Source organism: Anolis carolinensis, chromosome 3, assembly GCF_035594765.1.
Source record: "Anolis carolinensis isolate JA03-04 chromosome 3, rAnoCar3.1.pri, whole genome shotgun sequence".
In the NCBI taxonomy this organism is placed as follows: domain Eukaryota; kingdom Metazoa; phylum Chordata; class Lepidosauria; order Squamata; family Dactyloidae; genus Anolis; species Anolis carolinensis.
The window spans coordinates 6569806-6592520 of record NC_085843.1 but is presented as its reverse complement, the minus strand read 5'-3'; the positions used below and the strand labels follow the sequence as shown (position 1 = coordinate 6592520).

The 22715-nt window shown below is 41.6% G+C and overlaps 1 protein-coding gene across 1 annotated transcript in view; it reads left to right on the top strand.

Annotated features, from left to right (window-relative positions):
* The window catches only part of capn5 (calpain 5), a 121698-nt gene that overhangs the window by 85073 nt on the left and 13910 nt on the right, over positions 1-22715 (top strand). Inside the window, exons 4-8 of the mRNA XM_062974454.1 lie at positions 6475-6683; positions 10853-11045; positions 14895-15088; positions 16091-16168; positions 19380-19575. Coding sequence (XP_062830524.1) covers positions 6475-6683; positions 10853-11045; positions 14895-15088; positions 16091-16168; positions 19380-19575 — 870 coding nt within the window. The remainder of the gene's footprint in view (positions 1-6474; positions 6684-10852; positions 11046-14894; positions 15089-16090; positions 16169-19379; positions 19576-22715) is intronic.

The following is a 22715-nucleotide window of genomic DNA, read 5'->3' as shown; positions in this document are numbered from 1 at the left end:
GTAGTTTGTGGAACGAGAAATGTTTAATCTGGGGACGAAAAGGTTAAGAGGAGACCTATTGGCCATGTTTAAATATTGGAAAGGGACAGGCTTGTTGCCTGCGGATGCAGTTCAAAAACGGCAAAAAAAAAAGAGATTCAATCTAAACTTTAGGAAGAGCTTCCTTAATGTGTTGTCGAAGGCATTCATGGCTGGAATCTCTGGGTTGCTGTGTGTTTTCCGGGCTGTCTGGCCATGTTCCAGAAGCATTCTCTCCTGACATTTCTCACCCATCTACGGCAGGCATCCTCAGAGGTGGTGAAGTCTGTTGGAAACAAGGCAAGTGGGGTTCATATACCTGTGGAATGATGTCCAAGGTGGGAGAAAGAACTCTTGTCTGTTGGAGGCAAGAGTAGTGAATGTTGCAGTTGACCAGCTTAATTAGCTTGAATAGCCTTGCAGCTTCGAAGCCTGGCTGCTTACTGCCTGGGCGGGAATCTTTTGTTAGGAGGTGTTCGCTGGCCCTGATTGTTTCCTGTCTGGAATTCTCCTGTCTTCATAGTATTGTTCTTTGTTTACTGTCCAAATTTTAGAGTTTTTAAAATACTGGTAACCAGATTTTGTTCGTTTTCATGGTTTCCTCCTTTCTGTTGAAATTGGCCACCTGCTTCAGTGGCTTCTCTGTGCAGTCTGACATAGATAGATAAACCCCACTTGCCTAGTTTCCAACAGATTTCACAACCTCTGAGGATGCCTGCCATAGATGTGTGTGAAATGTCAGGAGAGAATGCTTCCGGAACATGACCATACAGCCCAAAGAACTCACAGCAACCCAGTGATTCCGGCATGAAAACCTTCAACAACACATTAAACATAATGATAATAATAATAATAATAATAATAATAATAATAATAATAATAATAATAATATTCTCCTATTGATACAGTCTAGAATCGCATTGGCCGTTTTAGCTGCTGAATCACACTGTTGGCTCATGTCTAGCTTGTGGTGTGTACTAATTTATTTATTTATTTATTTATTTATTTATTTATTTATTTAAAACATTTCTATTCCAACCTTCTCACCCCGAAGGGGACTCAGGGTGGAGCACAATATATATATGGCAAACATTCAATGCAGTAACATAAAATAATCCATACATATACATAAACACTAGGAGCCCCCTGGTGGTGCAGCAGGTTGAACCGCTGTGCTGCTGAACTTGCTGACTGAAAGGTCGGTGGTTCGAATCCGTGGACAAGGGTGAGTTCCCCCTGTTAGCCCCAGCTTCTGCCAATTTGAAAACATGCAAATGTGAGTAGATCAATAGGTATCTTGTATATATATAAACCCCACTTGCCTAGTTTCAAACAACCTTTGAGGATGCCTGCCATAGATGAGAGTGAAACGTCAGGAGAGAATGCCTCAGGAACATGGCCATTCAGCCCGGAAAGCTTATAGCAGGGGTCCCCAAACTAAGGCCCGGGGGCCAGATGCGGCCCTACAAGGTAATTTACCTGGCCCCCGCCCTCATTTATAAAATAATATTTTTATATCAGTTTTAATAATATAATATATTGTATATACATATAATATTGATAAGAATATTATCATTTTATACAATATAATGCTAACAATAATACCATATAATAATATTAATTATATGTTATATATTACATATAATATTACAGTATAGTGGTATAGTTCAATATAGTATAATGCTAATATTGTGCTATGCTAATCTATATATATAAAAGAGTGATGGCATCACGGCGACCCACAAAACAACAAAACTACAGGCCCCCCCAACCTCGAAATTTGATGACACAACCCCTCAGCCACGGCTCTAGGTTGATACAACAAAAAGAAAAGAAAAATAAAGTCCTAATTAGAGAGAGAGGAATAATTGCTTTTATCCAATTGCTGCCAGTTAGAAGGCTAAGCTCCTCCAACTTGGTCTCCTAGCAACCAAGTAAATAATAATAAAAATAATAAAAAACACTAAAAAAATAATTAAAAACACTAAAAAATACAATAAAATACTATAATAACAGAAAATAACTAAAAATAATACAAGAAAATAATAAAATATAATAAATAAAAAGATAACTTACAATAAAATTAATAAAAAAAATACAAATAACGTCAAATAAAAATTACACAACAATTTTTAACCAATACCACCACCACTTTGCCACAGCAACGCGTGGCCGGGCACAGCTAGTAATATAATATATTGTATGTACATACAGCTGCTCTGAGTTCCCTTCGGGGTGAGAGGGGTGGGATATAAATGTAGTAAATGAATAAATAAATAATTTTGGACTTAGGCTCGCCCAAAGCCTGAAATGACTTGAAGACACACAACAACAACAACAACAACAACAACCCTAATTAACCTGACTATCTCATTGGCGAGAAGCAGGCCCACACTTCTATTGAAATCCTGATAGGTTTATGTTGGTTAAAATTATTTTCATTTTTAGATATTGTATTGTTCTTTCATTGTTATTGTTGTTGTTTTGCACTACAAATAAGATATGTGCAGCGTGCATAGGGATTTGTTCGTTTTTCCCCCCCAAATGATAATTTGGCCCCTCAACAGTCTGAAGGATTGTGGACCGGCCCTCTGCTTTAAAAGTTTGAGGACCCCTGGCTTATAGCAACCCAGCTTCCTTGATGTTAGGAACAGTTTGATAATAGACAATGAAGTGTGGTGGAGCCTTATTCTTTGGAAGTTATTAAGCAGAGGCTGGATGTGCATCTTCCAGGAGTGCTTTGATTGTGTGTTCCTGCATGGCAATAAAGAGTTAGGCTGAATGGATTCATGCTCAATAGCCCTGAAACATTGGTTTGTAGACAATTGGAAAACAGATATTTGGGGGAAAGCTGGGATATTCTAAACAAAATCATCCCTCGTTCCAATGTTATGTTGTAGGTTCCCCATTTTTATATATTCAAGAACCCCTGTAAGAAAATATTAGAAAACCAGAGTGGCTTGAGCATTGGATGTTGACTCTGGAGACCCAGCTTTGAATCACAGTCTCCAAAGTCCATGCTTGGCCATATAAACCCACATTGTGATCTTGGGCAAGTCACATTCTCTCGGCCTCAAAACGAATCGTCTCTGAAGGAACCTTGCCAACAAAACAGGAAAAATAGACTTGCCATGAGTTGGAAAAGGAGATATCCGAGACCTATCCAATATTAGGGTTGCTGTGTGTTTTCCGGGCTGTCTGGCCATGTTCCAGAAGTACATTTTCTGCTGATGTTTTGCCCACATCTATGGCATGCCTCTGAGGATGTCTGCCATAGATGTGGGAGAAACGTCAGGAGAGAATACTTCTGAAACATGGCCAGACAGCCCGGAAAACACACAGCAACCCTCTTGATTCCACAACATGATCCAGTATTTCCCATATACAGTAGAGTCTCACTTATCCAACATAAACGGGCTGGCAGAATGTTGGATATGTTGGATAATAAGGAGAGATTAAGGAAAAGCCTATTAAACATCAAATTAGGTTATGATTTTACAAATGAAGCACCAAAACATCATGTTAGACAAGAAATTTGGCAGAAAAAGTAGTTCAATACACAGTAATGCTATGTAGTAGTTACTGTATTTATGAATTTAGCACCAAAATATCATGATATATTGAAAACATTGACTCCAAAAATGCGTTGGATAATCCAGAATGTTGGATAAGCGAGTGTTGGATAAGTGAGACTCTACTGTATTAAAAGGTGTCCTTTGGCGCCACCTGCAGGCATTGTTTGCAGTGATGAAGAGGAAAAAAATAAATTCAAGAATTAGCGGTGATGTTTGTTTTATCTTTTTACCGTTTTATTTTGTTATTACAGTAGAGTCTCACTTATCCAAGCTTCACTTATCCAAGGTTCTGTATTATCCAAGGCAGTCTGCCTTTTAGTAGTCATTGTTTTTGTAGTCAATGTTGCAATGTTTTGGTGCTAAATTCGTAAATACAGTAATTGCTACATAACATTGCTGTGTATTGAACTGCTTTTTCTGTCAATTTGTTGTAAAACATGATGTTTTGGTGCTTAATTTGTAAAATCATAATGTAATTTTATGTTTAATAGGCTTTTTTTCTTAATCCCTCCTTATTATCCAACATTTTCGCTCATCCAATGTTCTGCCGGCCCGTTTATCTTGGATAAGTGGGACTCTACTGTATTGTGCTATATTGTGTTATTGTGTTTTTAATCTGTTTTATCCTATTTGTTTTGTCTTGTTGACATTATTTACTTTTTTTTAAACTCTGTTCATGTTTTTGTTTTTCGGCCTGGTCCCACGTTAGATGCTCCGTGTCCCTTCGGGGAGATGGAAGCGAGATAGAAAAATAAAGTTGTTGTTGTTATATTATTATTGTTATTGTTGTTGTTTGAAACATTGCAATGCCTTAGTCGAAATGGCATGTGCAAACTGTTTTTCGGAAAAGCTATGGAAGTGTGCTAAATAGGGTTGCCAGTTCAGGATCCCTCCAGGCTTTGAAGTTTTGTCATGCAAATATTGACAAACAGAGAAAACTAAAAATAATGTATTTTCCTCTTTGGAAATTAAGTGAAACCTCTAAGGTTGGTCCTAGATTTAAAAAGCTAGGTGACTATTTCTTCTCACTTTGTTAGAGAGATGGGATGAGGAGCATTTAATCTGGCTATCGCTGAATGCAGAGGAGAGTGGAGGGTGAATCCTGGAGCCACTCTTCTTAGAGATCTCTGTCTTCTTGCAGGCTTCCCCAGTCAATTTTAAACTCTGAATTTTGAATTTACATTTTATTGGTGTTCTGTTCTTGGTTCTATTTGTAATATAACGTATTTAAACGGCCTACTATCAGATTTATGTATTTTAACTGTGTCGTACCCTGCCTCGAGCCATGAGAAACGAACATCAAATAATTCTTTTCTTCTTCCTCCTCTTCCTTTTCTTCTTCCCCTTCTTCTTCCTCCTCTTTTTCTTCTTCCTCCCCTTCCTCCTTCTCCTCTTCATCTTCTTCCCACTCTTACTTTTCCTCCTCTTTCTTTTTTTTCTTCCCCCTCTTCTTCCTCCTCCTCTTCTTCCCCTTCTCCCTTCTCTTCCTCTTCTTCTTCCTTCTCTTCTTCCTCCTCTTCTTCCTCTTCCTCCTCTTCCTTTTCTTCTTCCTTCTCTACCTCCGCTTCCTCCTGTTCTTCTTCCTCTTCTTTCTCTTCCTGCTCTTCTTCTTCTCTTCATCTTCTTTGCCTTCTCTTCTTTTTCCTCCTCCTATTCTTCTTCCTCCTCTTCTTCCCCTTCTCCCTTCTCTTCCTCTTCTTCTTCCTTCTCTTCTTCCTCCTCTCCTTCCCCTTCCTCCTCCTCCTCCTCCTCTTCCTATTCTTCTTCCTTCTCTTCCTTCACTTCCTCCTGTTCTTCTTCCTCTTCTTTCTCTTCCTCCTCTTCTTTTTCTCTTCCTTTTCCTCCTCCTATTCTTCTTCCTCATCTTCCTCCCCCTCCTCTTCCTCTTCTTCCCCTTCTCCCTTCTCTTCCTCTTCTACCTTCTCTTCTTCCTCCTCTCCTTCCCCTTCCTTCTCGTCCTCCTCCTCCTCCTCCTCTTCCTCCTCTTCCTATTCTTCTTCCTCCTCTTCTTCCCCTTCTCCCTTCTCTTCCTCTTCTTCTTCCTTCTCTTCTTCCTCCTCTCCTTCCCCTTCCTCCTCCTCCTCCTCCTCTTCCTATTCTTCTTCCTTCTCTTCCTTCACTTCCTCCTGTTCTTCTTCCTCTTCTTTCTCTTCCTCCTCTTCTTTTTCTCTTCCTTTTCCTCCTCCTATTCTTCTTCCTCATCTTCCTCCCCCTCCTCTTCCTCTTCTTCCCCTTCTCCCTTCTCTTCCTCTTCTACCTTCTCTTCTTCCTCCTCTCCTTCCCCTTCCTTCTCGTCCTCCTCCTCCTCCTCTTCCTCCTCTTCCTATTCTTCTTCCTTCTCTTCCTCCGCTTCCTCCTGTTCTTCTTTCTCTTCCTCCTCCCCATCTTCTTCTCTTCCTCTTCTTCGCCCTCTCTTCCTTTTTCTCCGCCTATTCTTCTTCCTCCCCCTCCTCTTCCTCTTATTCTCCTTCCACCTTCTCTTCCTCTTCTTCTTCCTCCTCTTTCTTCTTTTTTCTCCCCCTTCTTCCTCATCTTCCTTTTCCTCCTCCTTTTCTTCTTCCTCCTCTACCTCCTCCTCCTATTCTTCTTCTCCCTCCTCTTCTTCTTCTTTCTCATCCTCTTCCTTTTCCACCTCATCCTCTTCTTAATTTTAACTTTTTACATGTTTTAATGGATTTTAACTGTGAAATTTTGAAGACTGTTGATATTTAATTCTGTTTCAATGTTTGCATATTTGTATATGTTGAAATGTATGCTAATGCTTTTATGTTAAGCCGCTTTGAAATTCCTTCAGGAGAGATAAAGCGGGGTATAAATAAATAAATAAATAATAATAATAATAATAATAATTCCTCTTCCTATTTCCCCATCCACGACGCAGGTCATCCCAGATTGGAAAGAGCAAGAGTGGTCTGCCGAGAAACCCGAGAACTATGCCGGGATTTTCCATTTCCACTTCTGGCGCTTTGGGGAGTGGGTGGACGTGGTGATTGACGACCGCCTGCCCACGCTCCACAACCAGCTCATCTACTGCCATTCCAACTCCAAGAATGAGTTGTGGTGCGCGCTGGTGGAAAAGGCCTATGCTAAGTGAGTACTGACAGGGGATTTAATTGCACTCAATACACCCTGATTTATTGGTGAGACAGGTCCTCTCACCTTCTTCTCTCCAGTCAGACCGCTTAAGCATCCAGCAAAAGCAGCACTGACAAACGACACCTCAGTCGTAATTCTGCTGATCCCAGCGGTTCTAAGGCTTTATTTATTTACAAGTATATACAGCTACAATAACAAACACCATCGCTCTCTGGGCTCATGCTTCCCCACAAAGGTAAAGCATGTCCTCTCTCTTCGCCATCAGGTATCAGCACAGACACGGGCGACTCACAACATTCCACTGACAATGATGAATGTTTTGTCTACGCTGTTGAAACCGGAAGGCTTGACCTATTGGCCCTGCAGGCAGTCAATCAGGGTTGGCTGGTATTTAACTGCTGGAAAGCTTGCTAGAACACACAGATGCAAAATCCAACAGCAAACAATTGATCTAACATTTCACAATAACAACAAAATACACCAACAAGTGCATCTGTATGACGTCAGGGCACAACAAGACAGAGAATGTGGTGTTCCCATCAAACTTCCTTACCATTGGAGATAACGTTCGCTTTACAGACTACAACTTCAGGAGTGGTTGTGATGGCATCTTATTAGTGGCATGTGCAGGCGGCCATACATAAGCATAAGAAGCCTTATATAAGTATAAAGTTACCTATATAGAGCTTCCTTTTATTGTTCAATGCCACGGTTGTCATTTCCTTTCTCCCTAGGATGAAAGCTCCACTTCCAAGACCTTTATGAGGTGCATCCACTGTTGGGGTTCAGTCTGATGATGAAGGGGGATTTGGGTTTCAGCAGTTTATTCCAGGAAATATGGAACAGCAGTTTGTTCCAGGAAATTTTGAAGGTTCAGAAATTCAGGTTGATTTAGGAAATGTTGACAGCTCAGAAAAGCAGGCTGATCAGGGGAATGTGGAAAGCTCTGAGTTTAGCAGAGACGTGTCAGGGAATCAGCGCCCCCGACTTGATGGATGAGCCTGGCCCCACCCCTGCTCACCCCCGTCAGACCACTCTGCACGGCGAAAGGGGCACCGACAAAGAACAACAACTTCGCTGATTTATATCTGCTGAAACCAGCGGCACTGACGCTTTATTTACATTATTTACAGTGCTAAACTCCAAAGCTATCCAGACACATGTTGTATGTCCGTCTCTCTCAAAGTCCGTTCTCTCTGCATGTGTGTGCTGAAGTAGCACCTCCTGCATTCACAGTCTGTGGTGTATCTTCCTGTCACGATGCACAAGCGGAAGTCCTTGCCATTTGCCCTTCCAGCAATCAATCAAAGCTTGCTGCATTTAACCTCTTGACTGCTGGAATGCTTGCAGAACGAAAGACATACGTATCACAGCAACAATAGATTACACATTTCACTCCATATCAACAAAAACACTAACAAGACGTTGAAGTTAGTGATAAGTGATAAATGCAATAATAATAATATCAGAGTGAAATAATAAATGTATTAATAGTAATAATAAAAAAAAGATTAAAATAAATGTAATAGTAGCAACAATAATAGAGAAAAATAATAAATGTAATAATACCAATAATAATAGAGAAAAATAATAAATGTACCATATATTCTCGAGTATAAGCTGACCCAAATATAAGCCAACCAGGACCCTCACCCGAGTATAAGCTGAGGGGGGCTTTTTCAGTCTTAAAAAAGGGGCTGAAAAACTAGGCTTATACTCGAGTATATACCATACTTGAATCTGATGCTCGCCTTTTTGAGCTAAATAACCTTGCCAAAATTAGCATGTGCATTCAATTTGTATAATATGTCAATCTTAGTGCTGAGCCAAAGCAAAAGGGGAAGCTTTGGTTAGTAGCCAGCTGCAATAATTCGCTACTGACCGAGAAGTCATGAGTTTGAGCCAGCCCGGGTCAGAGTAAGGTCCCGATCCATTTAATAATCTAGCTTGCTGTTGACCTATGCAGCCAAAAGGTAGTTGTATCCGTTGAATTGGAATTTAGGTACCGCTTTATGCGGGGAGGCTAATTTAACTAATAAAAATTTCCAGCAGTGTGCAGAAAGGAATGAGGAAGTACTCCATCAAGAACTCGGTGTCACAAGTGGACGATGAAGCGTCAGCTCCCCCAGTGGCCGGAATTGAGCATACCCTCATGGAGCTGGACGCTGGAAAATGTTAAATTGCCTCTGTGTGTGTCTATATGTCGTATGTCTAATGGCATTGAATGTTTGCCATGTATATGTGTGCATTGTGATCCACCCTGAGTCTTCTTTGGGGTGAGAAAGAAAGGCGGAATATAAATACTGTAAATAAACAAATAATAAATATGCTGCTTCAGGAGTTGCACGTGGAGTTCCTCTTTGAAGGATGTCATCTCTGGTTTAATAGCCACGCCTCAATGCAATGCAATGCTGGGATTTGTAGTTTGGTGAGGCATTCCCATCTTTTGGCAGAGAAGGCTCAAAACCTTGTCAAACTACAGCCTCTTGAACCAAGGCAATTAAAGTGGATTAAAGTCTGCAGCAAAGATGCACCCCAAAGTTTTCTTTTACTGTTTTGTACTCATTGTAATTTGTTTTTATTTGTCGTACTTTGTTTATTGTTTTGGGCCTTTGTCCCGTGTTAGCCGCCCCGAGTCCCTGCAAGGAGATGGTGGCAGGATAGAAAAATAAAGTTATTCTTATTATATTATTATTATTGACACAATGTGACTGTCACCTGGGATGGCGACATCAATGATCCAAACCTTTTTCTTTTCCACAACTAATAATAATAATAACTTTATTTTTATATCCCGCCCCATCTCCCCGAAGGGACTCGGAGCGGCTTACATGGGGCCATGCCCGACAACAATACAATAACAGCAATAAAACAATAAAACAAGGTCAGCAATAAAACAATGTCATATCAATAAAAACATAACATCAATGAACAGTTATAAAAGTCAGTGCACGGCATAAAATGGTTAAAAACAGAGCTAAAAACGCGGAGCTCTGATCAAATCATTATTCTTATCTTCTTCAATGTAAATGTGCTTATGTATCCTTTTAATAATAATAGAGCAAAATAATACATGTAATAACAATAATAATAAATAGAGTAAAATAATACAATAATAAATAGAGTAAAATAATAAATGCAATAATAATAATAATATCAGAGTGAAATAATAAATGTATAATTAATAATAATAAAAATAGAGTAAAATAAATGTAATAGTAGCAACAATAATAGAGAAAAACTGTGATGTCTGGTGTGTTGTGTTCCAGAACTTTGTCAGTCTGGATTCGGAAGTCCCACAGTATCTTTGCGTGCTCTTTTTCCAATACTTTTGCAGGTTTGTGATCCCACCAGTTCTTTACAGCTCTAGTTTGTAGTGCGGTTTTCTTGTACTGGTTTTTTTGTCTGCTGTGCTTTGAGGAGTTTCTGATTTTTGACTTCAATCAAAGCAGATTCTTCCCTTTGCTTGACATATTCTGCCAGGGCATGTTCTTCTTCTTTGACTGCTTGTTTTACTTGTAAGAGTCCTCTGCCCCCTGATCTTCTAGGCAGATATAGCCGGTCAACATCACTGCGAGGGTGCAGTGAATGATGAATGGTCATGAGTTTTCTTGTTTTTCTGTCCAAATTGTCCAGTTTTGCCTGTGTCCAGTTTATAATGCCAGCAGTATATCTTATGACAGGCATGGCCCAGGTGTTTATGGATATTATTATTATTATTATTATTATTATTATTATTATTATTATTATTATTATTATTATTATTATTATAATATAGGCATTAACCCCCTGCATGCATTTGCAATCCCTATGTACTTATATATCTCTATCTATCTATATTAATTTTATATATGAATTTTCCCCTCATATGTTTTCCATTGCTGGAAGCTTTGGTATCATAACACTCATTTTTGAAGAAGGAATTCTAAGCAGGGATCAACTATAATGTGCAATTGTACACCTTTTTGGGGCCAAATTACAAAGAGTGTAGCTTTTGCCACTGTGCATTACATTTGGCAGCAAATGCTTCTCTTGCTTTCGGGGTGTGCATTAGATTCAATGGCACATTAGACTCAAGTAAATACGGTAGTTATATGATTTTATGTCCTCCTAATTCCAGTGAATGTGAAAGGCTGACTGTGTTCCTGTGCCTCCAAATTCAGGCTCTCCGGATGTTACGAAGCCTTGGACGGAGGCAACACGGCCGATGCCTTGGTGGATTTCACTGGTGGGGTGTCGGAGCCCATCGACCTCCTGGAAGGAGGCTACGCCAACGACGAAGCCAAGCGCAACCTCCTCTTTGAGCGGGTGCTCAAGGTCCACAACCGGGGAGGCCTCATCAGCAGCTCCATCAAAGTAAGGCCCCTCCGGGTGTTGCTTGTTGCAAGAAAGTGTTTTCTAGATACTGCAGACCCTTGGGAGAAGAGCCAGATTGATATCAATGAAGAATGGAGAACCTGAAGGGCTGTTTGATGGTGTCCCTCAAGCCAAACATTCCCAATTTCTGCATCCTTGGGAATTTCGGTGATTCTGTGTCCCTCCTTCTGGAACACTTTTAGCTATTGTTCCTAAGATTTTATCTCAGCAATATTCCTAAATTAGTCATCGTTCCACATTCCCTGGATTTAGAGACATGGGATCCCTGTGAAAGTGAAAATATTTTTGCAAAATTGCTGTATATGGTTTTGAAAGAGGGAACGCCTTTTTAGGAATTTCTAGGTCTTCCAGCATGACTTTGTGAGCAACTTCTTCTGGAAGCTAGCCATAGAAGAGCATGTCAGATAGAAATGGCACAACATTTCTAATCATGGAAAAATACTGTTTGATGAACTTGTGGTTGATTAATAGCACCTGGTTAATGATTGTGAATGTCATGACGTAATACTAAAGGAATGTGGTAACGACTGAATCAGAACCATGTGAGGGTTATTGCAAAGGGGTTGCAACAGCCAGTGTCTTACTATTGACCTATCAGCAGGTGGCTCTATAAGGAGGATGAAAGAATCCATCTTTCTCTCTCCTGTGTGACTCAGTGTGAGTATCTGCCTATGCTGTAACTATGTAACTATTTGATTACTCTGATGGTTTGCAAGTACAAGGAAAGTGGATCTGTGTATCCTGATTGTAAGAGTTATCACCCAAAATATCCAGAGGCTTTACTCTTCACAGTTTCAATATATATAAATGTACGAAGGTTGAATGAAAAGTAATGCCTCCACCTTCGTAACTCCTCAACAGATGGCAGGTCCTGGCTTGGTCAGTAGACTCTCCTCTACGGTTCCATTTGGCGGGAAACCTTAGCATTGAACGGTTGTGTTGTTAAAGCACAAAGTATGGAACCCTGCGCAGACGGGGAAGCCTTAGCATTGAACGGTTGTGTTGTTAAAGTGCAAAGTATGGAACCCTGTGCAGACGGGGAAGCCTTAGTATTGGATGGTTGTGTTGTTAAAGTGCGAAGTATGGAACCCTGTGCAGACGGGCAAGCCTTAGCATTGAACGGTTGTGTTGTTAAAGCACAAAGTATGGAACTCTGTGCAGACGGGGAAGCCTTAGCATTGAACGGTTGTGTTGTTAAAGTACAAAGTATGGAACCCTGCGCAGACGGGGAAGCCTTAGTATTGGATGGTTGTGTTGTTAAAGTGCGAAGTATGGAACCCTGTGCAGACGGGCAAGCCTTAGTATTGGACGGTTGTGTTGTTAAAGTGCGAAGTATGGAACCCTGCGCAGACGGGGAAGCCTTAGTATTGGACGGTTGTGTTGTTAAAGTACAAAGTATGGAACCCTGTGCAGACGGGGAAGCCTTAGCATTGAACGGTTGTGTTGTTAAAGTACAAAGTATGGAACCCTGTGCAGACGGGGAAGCCTTAGCATTGAACGGTTGTGTTGTTAAAGTGCGAAGTATGGAACCCTGTGCAGACGGGGAAGCCTTAGTATTGGATGGTTGTGTTGTTAAAGTGCGAAGTATGGAACCCTGTGCAGACGGGCAAGCCTTAGTATTGGACGGTTGTGTTGTTAAAGTGCGAAGTATGGAACCCTGCGCAGACGGGGAAGCCTTAGTATTGGACGGTTGTGTTGTTAAAGTACAAAGTATGGAACCCTGTGCAGACGGGGAAGCCTTAGCATTGAACGGTTGTGTTGTTAAAGTACAAAGTATGGAACCCTGTGCAGACGGGGAAGCCTTAGTATTGGATGGTTGTGTTGTTAAAGTGCGAAGTATGGAACCCTGTGCAGACGGGCAAGCCTTAGTATTGGACGGTTGTGTTGTTAAAGTGCGAAGTATGGAACCCTGCGCAGACGGGGAAGCCTTAGTATTGGACGGTTGTGTTGTTAAAGTGCGAAGTATGGAACCCTGTGCAGACGGGGAAGCCTTAGTATTGGACGGTTGTGTTGTTAAAGTGCGAAGTATGGAACCCTGTGCAGACGGGGAAGCCTTAGTATTGGACGGTTGTGTTGTTAAAGTGCGAAGTATGGAACCCATCGCAGACGGGGAAGCCTTAGTATTGGACGGTTGTGTTGTTAAAGTGCGAAGTATGGAACCCTGTGCAGACGGGCAAGCCTTAGCATTGAACGGTCGTGTTGTTAAAGCACAAAGTATGGAACCCTGCGCAGACGGGGAAGCCTTAGCATTGAACGGTTGTGTTGTTAAAGTACAAAGTATGGAACCCTGTGCAGACGGGGAAGCCTTAGTATTGGACGGTTGTGTTGTTAAAGTGCGAAGTATGGAACCCTGTACAGACGGGCAAGCCTTAGCATTGAACGGTTGTGTTGTTAAAGTGCGAAGTATGGAACCCTGTGCAGATGGGGAAGCCTTAGCATTGAACGGCTGTGTTGTTAAAGCACAAAGTATGGAACCCTGCGCAGACGGGCAAGCCTTAGCATTGAACGGTTGTGTTGTTAAAGTGCGAAGTATGGAACCCTGCGCAGACGGGCAAGCCTTAGCATTGAACGGTTGTGTTGTTAAAGCACAAAGTATGGAACCCTGCGCAGACGGGGAAGCCTTAGCATTGAACGGTTGTGTTGTTAAAGCACAAAGTATGGAACCCTGCACAGACGGGGAAGCCTTAGCATTGAACGGTTGTGTTGTTAAAGTGCGAAGTATGGAACCCTGTGCAGACGGACAAGCCTTAGCATTGAACGGTTGTATTGTTAAAGCATAAAGTATGGAACCCTGCACAGACGGGGAAGCCTTAGTATTGGACGGTTGTGTTGTTAAAGTGCAAAGTATGGAACCCTGTGCAGACGGGCAAGCCTTAGCATTGAACGGTTGTATTGTTAAAGCATAAAGTATGGAACCCTGCGCAGACGGGGAAGCCTTAGCATTGAACGGTTGTGTTGTTAAAGTGCGAAGTATGGAACCCTGTGCAGACGGACAAGCCTTAGCATTGAACGGTTGTGTTGTAAAAGCACAAAGTATGGAACCCTGCGCAGACGGGGAAGCCTTAGCATTGAACGGTTGTGTTGTTAAAGTGCGAAGTATGGAACCCTGTGCAGATGGGCAAGCCTTAGCATTGAACGGTTGTGTTGTTAAAGCACAAAGTATGGAACCCTGCGCAGACGGGGAAGCCTTAGTATTGGACGGTTGTGTTGTCAAAGTGCGAAGCATGGAACCCTGCGCAGACGGGGAAGCCTTAGCATTGAACGGTTGTGTTGTTAAAGTGCTGTCAAGAATTCAATATAGGATTTGCAAGGACCTGCAAACATATGAGGGGAAAATTCATATATAAAATTAATGTATATAGCTAGATAGATACAGATATATAAGTACATAGGGATTGCAAATGCATGCAGGGGGTTAATTCCTATATATCTGTAGGAGAGATTAACAAATATTTCAGGGGAAAATGCTTTCATAAGATTAATGGATATATATTTTTCTTCTTCCTGACTTGCAAGGGCGTCTTTCCCTTTTCAAAACATTGCCTTGGTTAAGAGCGAGGGAGGCTTTGCTAAAGAAAACACACTGATAAGGGAGGAGAAGAGAGGAATAAATCAAATATTGCAAGCCATGGCCTCCAGGTTCTGTTGCCCGGCCTGGACCTTAACCCTATTATAAGCCGATGGCTTATAAGGGCTGAAAAACTCGGCTTATCTTCAAGTATATACAGTAATCAGACCCGCAAAAGTCAAAACTGCAAATATTGAGGGACAGATCGGTTACATTTTCTCTCTCCCGATTTCACACGCTTCGTTTCCTCCCCTGGGAAGGCCACCTCGGCTGCGGACATGGAGGCCCGCCTGGACTGTGGCTTGGTCAAGGGACACGCTTACGCCGTCACCGATGTGAAGAAGGTCCGCTTGGGCCACGGCCTCCTGGCCTTTTTCAAGTCAGAGAAGCTCGATATGATCCGGCTGAGGAATCCCTGGGGGGAGCGGGAGTGGAACGGACCGTGGAGCGACACGTGAGTAAGAACCAAGCCGCCTTCCAACCAAGCAGCCTTCCAACTATCCCAAGGTATATCAACACCAGGCATGGGCAAACTTTGGCCCTTCTTCCAGGTGTTTTGGACTTCACCTCCCACAATACAAAACACCTGCCCATGTTTTGCCCATGCCCGCTATAGACATTTTGACCTTCCCTGTAAACTTGTGTGTTTTTCTTCATTTATAAGTTCTACTAGCTGTGCCCGGCCACGTGTTGCTGTGGCGAAGTATGGTGGTATGGGAAATAAATTATCTTATATTATCTGCTTAGAACTGGATTATATAATAATAATAATTTATTATTATATGAGGCCCCTTCTACACAGCTGTATAAAATGCACACTGAAGTGGATTATATGGCAGTGTGGAGTCAAGATAATCCAGAGCAAAGCAGATAATATAAGATTATAAATGGGTTATATAGCTGTGTGGAAGGGCCTTGAGTCTGCACTGCCATATAATCCAGTTAAAATCATATAATCTGTATTTGATAGGCAGTGTGGAAGAGACCTAAGTGAGGCTTAACTCTGCCTGTCCCCTGGGCTGAGTGGGTTGCTAGGAGACCAAGTAGCCTTCTAACTGGCAGCAATTGGCTAAAAACAATTATTCCTCTCCCTCTAATTAGGACTTTATTTTTCTTTTCTTTTTGTTATATGAACGTAGAGGCATGGATGAGGGGTTGTGCTGCCAAGTTTAGTGTTTCTGGGATGTGGAGTTTTGTTGTTTTGTCCTAGGCCAAAATTTCATTACCCTTTTATAGATATAGATAATGATTCTGAGTCCCCTCGGAGCCGCCCTGAGTCCCCTCGGGTGAGAAGGGCGGGGTATAAATGGTGTAAATAAATAAATATAGTAATAATAATAATAATAATAATAATAATAATAATAATAATAATAATGTGTACGCGTATAATATAGATATGGATGTATATGTATATTATTTTCACCGTAAGCTAGTGTTGTCGTTTTTGTTTCTGCAGCTCTGAGGAATGGCAGAAAGTCAGCAACAGTGAAAGAGAAAAGCTGGGAATGACTGTGCAGGATGACGGAGAATTTTGGTGAGTGTGTCGTACCAATAAGATACTGAATTTTTGTTTTTTGTTTTTTTTAAAAAACAAACCTCTGTCTTGCTTTTAAAAAGGTATTTAAGGCAGCCAAAGGTAATACAAATTGATTAAATACAAAATCTTGATGAAAATATTTTAGAAAAGCATGACCTTTTAGAAATCTTAACCTTTCAGAAAAGAGCCAAAAGCCCATTTGAGTAGAACCTTCTCAAGTGGTTTACAACCAAATGTAGTTATGCAAGGCTTTGGTTGTTAGACTGAACAACCTATCATCTCTGATCTGTTAGGAAACAGAGAATATGCCAGTGTATAAAAATAGCAGTTCTTCAGAAGTGTTTTTCAGTGCTCAAAATATATATATCTACTCTCCCATAAAACAACTTGTTTTATGTTATGCAATCAAAAGACAAAATAAAGTAGACTTTGATAAAAATAACATATTTGGTTTACTCACAACCTTCATGTGTTCAGCATGTTACGGTTTTTGTGTTATGTAGTGAAATGTTTAATTCATTGTTGCTATGTAAGTGTGTGTATTCGCTCCAGTAAGCATTCCAGTAGTCAAGTGGATAATTGCAGAGAGCCCTGATTGATGGCTAGAAGGGCAAAGCATTAAAACTTCCGTTTGTGCTACGTAGAAGGAAAATATGTCATAGACTGTGGAATGTGTGTTGTGGCTTCGGTTCACTGATAAGAGACACAAAGAGACTCCATGATTTGTTCTTGCCAAAGCAAGATGTGCTCGAGCAGCTCTGGCTGTTTACTTTGTAAATATTTGTAAAATAAACATATATAGCCGCTGGGATCAGCAGATAAGATCGGTTATGCTGTCGTGTTTGTTAGTGCCGCTTGGTAGTTACTAAGTGGTCTAACGGTTGAGGAGGTGAGACCTGCCTCATATCCATCATTCAGGATGCCGGTTTCCTGACACAGTATACACAGGTACACAACTTATTCGCTCAGTTACAGATATGTTTGAGATAGTTTCTGTGTGCCATCTGGTCACAACATCTCTCTTACAATAAACAACAGCAAGTGTTTGCAATCTGAGCAGTCCCAAAGTTTTAAAAAGTCTGTGTTCTATGCTCGTGTCAGAACAGATCATGTGGTCAGCAGCACCTCCCACAACTTCTCAGGAAAACATAGAGCAAGGAAAGAAAGCTGCATATCAGAACATACAGACAATAAGTAAACAACCGGATTATCAATAAATAACTCGAGGAGGCTTGAAGAAGGTTGTAATTTCAAACAAAACAATGAAAACAAACAAACTATAAAAGTAGATAAAATGCAACAGTTGTGGCTTGGAAAGGCTTTTTTTTAGACGACATCTCTTTGGGGGATTCTCGGAATCCAAAAAGTCACCTTTTAACTTTGTTAAAAAGACTTTTATCTTTGTTAAACATGACAAGTAAAAACCAAAAGAATGACAATTTACAAGGTGAGGTGAAAATTGTGTTTTTTGCACAGAGAAGGCAATGATGTTTCTTCTCAGAATAACGTTTTGGAATATTTGAGTGAAGATGCTATAGCTGTAGAATAGTCCTATCAGTTCCTGACTGTCATGAAAGCCATTCAACTGGGAAATAAATATAAGGTTCATCTACACTTAGATATAATGCAGTTTGAGACCACTCTAACTACCATGGTTCAGTGATATGGAATCATGGGAGTTGTCGTATTAAATTCGTATTTAGCCTTTGTGACCATTGCAATGATGAACAGCAGTGGTGATAGTGAGTCGCCTTGGAAAATTCTTCTCTTGGTATTAACAGTTCCATAGCTTTCGTTGCCCACGAACAACTCAGTTTTCCATTGTTTCATTGCATTTTTCGGTGAACTTTCTATATTTTCACAAACCCCGATGACATCTAGGCATTTGATAATCCAACAATGTGGCAGTGAGTCAAATGCTTTTGTGTAATCAATTCAAGTTGTATAGAGGTCAGTTTTGCGGCTTATTATTATTATAATAATTATTATTATTGTATGACACAGCAAACAAGATAGCTGGATTTCGTATCACAAAATCACAAGTCAAACACTTCCCAAGTGTCTGGGACTGTGTGATGTATTATTATTATTTTATTATGACACAGCAAACAAGATAGATACGCTGGATTTCATATCACAAAATCACAAGTCGAACACTTCCCAAGTGTCTAGGACTGTGTGATGTATTTTCGGATGATGCGTGCAGATCCCAGCAGGGTGGCCTTTTGCAACTGACAGATCGTAATTTTGTCAATGTCTATTGTTTCCAAATGCCGGCTGAGATCTTTTGGCACGACACCCAATGTGCCCATCACCACCGGGACCACCTGCATTGGTTTCTGCCAGAGTCTTTGAAGTTCAATCTTGAGGTCCTGATAGCGGCTGAGTTTTTACTGTTGTTTTTCGTCAATGCAACTGTCACCTGGGATGGCGCCACAACCGTGATGTCTGGTGTGTTGTGTTCCAGAACTTTGTCAATCTGGATTCGGAAATCCCACAGTATCTTTGCATGTTCATTTTCCAATACTTTGCAGGTTTCTGATCCCACCAGTTCTTTGCTGCTGGAAGGTGGTACTTGAGGCATAAGTTCCAATGAATCATTTGGGCCACGTAGTTGTGCCTCTGTTTGTAGTCTGTCTGTGCAATTTTCTTACAGCAGCTGAGGATATGATCAATGGTTTCGTCGGTTTCCTTGCACAGTCTGCATTTTGGGTCATCAGCTGATTTTTCGATCTTGGCCTGAATTGCCTTTGTCCTGATGGCTTGCTCCTGGGCTGCAAGGATCAGGCCTTCTGTCTCCTTCTTCAGGGTCCCATTCGTGAGCCAGAGCCAGGTCTTCTCCTTATCAGCTTTTCCTTCAATTTTGTCAAGGAACTTTCCATGCAATGTTTTGTTGTGCCAGCTGTCAGCTCTAGTTTGTAGTGCAGTTTTCTTGTACTGGTTTATTATTATTATTATTATTATTATTATTATTATTATTATTATTGTATGACACAGCAAACAAGATAGATATGCTGGATTTCGTATCACAAAATCACAAGTCGAACACTTCCCAAGTGTCTAGGACTGTGTGATTTATTATTATTATTATTATTATTATTATTATTATTATTATTATTATTATTATTATTAGGTTTATTATATTGGGAAATGTAAGACCTTGAAACCTGGTCAGGCCTGGAGTCATCATGTACTTTTCCTATCCTAGGATGGCGTTTGATGACTTCTGCAAGTATTTCACGGACATCATCAAGTGCCGCCTCATCAACACGTCCTACCTGAGCATCCACAAGACCTGGGAGGAGGCGGTCCTGCGGGGGGCATGGGCGCGGCACGAAGACCCCCTGAAGAACCGGAGTGGAGGCTGCATCAATAATCGGGACACCTTCCTGCAGAACCCCCAGGTGGGAAGGCAGAGAGGCGGCCCGTTTCTGCCAAGTAAAGGCTTACTCGGTTCAGAAAACAAAGTCCTCTAGAGGTAGACATTCTTATTTCAGATAATAACGCAGTAGACCGTATCATGGACTTGGGTCAGATTTGGCTTGAAAACAATACATGTGAAAGTGATGAGAGAAATGTCCAGTACTACACTAAAATGAAATGCACAGATATACGAGGGTTGAATGAAAAGTAATGCCTCCACCTTCGTAACTCCTCAACAGATGGCAGGTACTGGCTTGTTCAGTAGACTCTCCTCTACAGTTCCATTTGGCGGGAAGCCTTAGCATTTAACGGTTGTGTTGTTAAAGTGCGAAGTATGGAACCCTGCGCAGACGGGGAAGCCTTAGCATTGAACGGTTGTGTTGTTAAAGTGCAAAGTATGGAACCCTGCGCAGACGGGGAAGCCTTAGCATTGAACGGTTGTGTTGTTAAAGTGCAAAGTATGGAACCCTGCGCAGACGGGGAAGCCTTAGCATTGAACGGTTGTGTTGTTAAAGTGCGAAGTATGGAACCCTGCGCAGACGGGGAAGCCTTAGCATTGAACGGTTGTGTTGTTAAAGTGCGAAGTATGGAACCCTGCGCAGACGGGGAAGCCTTAGCATTGAACGGTTGTGTTGTTAAAGTGCGAAGTATGGAACCCTGCGCAGACGGGGAAGCCTTAGCATTGAACGGTTGTGTTGTTAAAGTGCGAAGTATGGAACCCTGCGCAGACGGGGAAGCCTTAGCATTGAACGGTTGTGTTGTTAAAGTGCGAAGTATGGAACCCTGCGCAGACGGGGAAGCCTTAGCATTGAACGGTTGTGTTGTTAAAGTGCGAAGTATGGAACCCTGCGCAGACGGGGAAGCCTTAGCATTGAACGGTTGTGTTGTTAAAGTGCGAAGTATGGAACCCTGCGCAGACGGGGAAGCCTTAGCATTGAACGGTTGTGTTGTTAAAGTGCGAAGTATGGAACCCTGCGCAGACGGGGAAGCCTTAGCATTGAACGGTTGTGTTGTTAAAGTGCGAAGTATGGAACCCTGCGCAGACGGGGAAGCCTTAGCATTGAACGGTTGTGTTGTTAAAGTGCGAAGTATGGAACCCTGCGCAGACGGGGAAGCCTTAGCATTGAACGGTTGTGTTGTTAAAGTGCGAAGTATGGAACCCTGCGCAGACGGGGAAGCCTTAGCATTGAACGGTTGTGTTGTTAAAGTGCGAAGTATGGAACCCTGCGCAGACGGGGAAGCCTTAGCATTGAACGGTTGTGTTGTTAAAGTGCGAAGTATGGAACCCTGCGCAGACGGGGAAGCCTTAGCATTGAACGGTTGTGTTGTTAAAGTGCGAAGTATGGAACCCTGCGCAGACGGGGAAGCCTTAGCATTGAACGGTTGTGTTGTTAAAGTGCGAAGTATGGAACCCTGCGCAGACGGGGAAGCCTTAGCATTGAACGGTTGTGTTGTTAAAGTGCGAAGTATGGAACCCTGCGCAGACGGGGAAGCCTTAGCATTGAACGGTTGTGTTGTTAAAGTGCGAAGTATGGAACCCTGCGCAGACGGGGAAGCCTTAGCATTGAACGGTTGTGTTGTTAAAGTGCGAAGTATGGAACCCTGCGCAGACGGGGAAGCCTTAGCATTGAACGGTTGTGTTGTTAAAGTGCGAAGTATGGAACCCTGCGCAGACGGGGAAGCCTTAGCATTGAACGGTTGTGTTGTTAAAGTGCGAAGTATGGAACCCTGCGCAGACGGGGAAGCCTTAGCATTGAACGGTTGTGTTGTTAAAGTGCAAAGTATGGAACCCTGCGCAGACACTCGGTCGATGCGACTTAAGCAACGTGCAGTCACTGAATTCTTGTCAGCAGAAGGTGTCACCCCAAAGGAGATTCACCAGAGAATGCAAGCTGTTTATGTTGATTGTGTTGATGTGAATCCTCTGTGCCATTGGTTGAGTAAGTTTAAAGATGTTGAGGTGGGAACATCTGACTTGCGTGACAAACAAAGAGTTGGACGTCCTGTGACAACAACCACCGAGTTTCACAAGCAAAGGGTTGACAGATTGATTTAGGACGATTGTCATATCACTCAGAGAGAAATTTCAAGCATAATCAGCATTTTACAAGAACGTGTGGGTCACATTATTGCTTTGTGAAGCTCTGTGCACGATGGGTCCTGTGAGACGCTGGTTGCAGAAACAGAGTGTCGACTTCTTCCGTGACGGCTTCAGAAAACATGTTCATCATTGGCAGAAATGTATCCAATTGTCTGGTGATTATGTGGAAAAGTGAATAGTGGTTGTTAAAGAGCACATTCTAAGGATTATTTCTACCTTTGATTTATTAAAATATTCCCATCCAAACCAAAGTAATGAAGGTGGAAGCATTACTTTTCATTCAACCCTCGTAAGATGGGTAACATCTGGTTTGAAAACAGTTCAAGCAAAAGGGATCTTGGGGTCTTAGTGGACCACAAGCTGAACATGAGCCAACGGTGTGATGTCGCAGATAAAAAAGCCAATGTGATTATAGGCTGCATCCATAAGACTATAGTGTTTTTGCCTGCTCTAGAGACAAGGCCATAGAGCAATGGATTCAAATGGCAGGAAAAAAGATACCACTTAAACAATAACAACAACAACAACAACAACAACTTTTTTTTATATCCCACCACCATCTCCCCGAAGGGACTCAGGGCGGTTGACACAGGGACAAGCCCGAACAGCAACATAGCATAACATTACATACACAATAACTAAATAATAAAAAATTTAAAATAGCACAACACAAGATAAAACAACATATCATGTACCGTATATACTCGAGTATAAGCCGACCCGAATATAAGCCGAGGCACCTAATTTTACCACAAAAAAACTGGGAAAACATTGACTCCAGTATAAGCCAAGATACCAATAAAATTACATTACCATATATACTCAAGTATAAGCCAACCCGAATATAAGCCGAGGCACCTAATTTTATCACAAAAAAACTGGGAAAACATTGACTCAAGTATAAGCTGAGATACCAATAAAATTACATTAATTTAGGCATCAGTTATGTAAATGTTTTTGAATCTTTACATCAAATAGTAATTTAAGATATGACTCTTCAACTCTGATTAAATCATTATT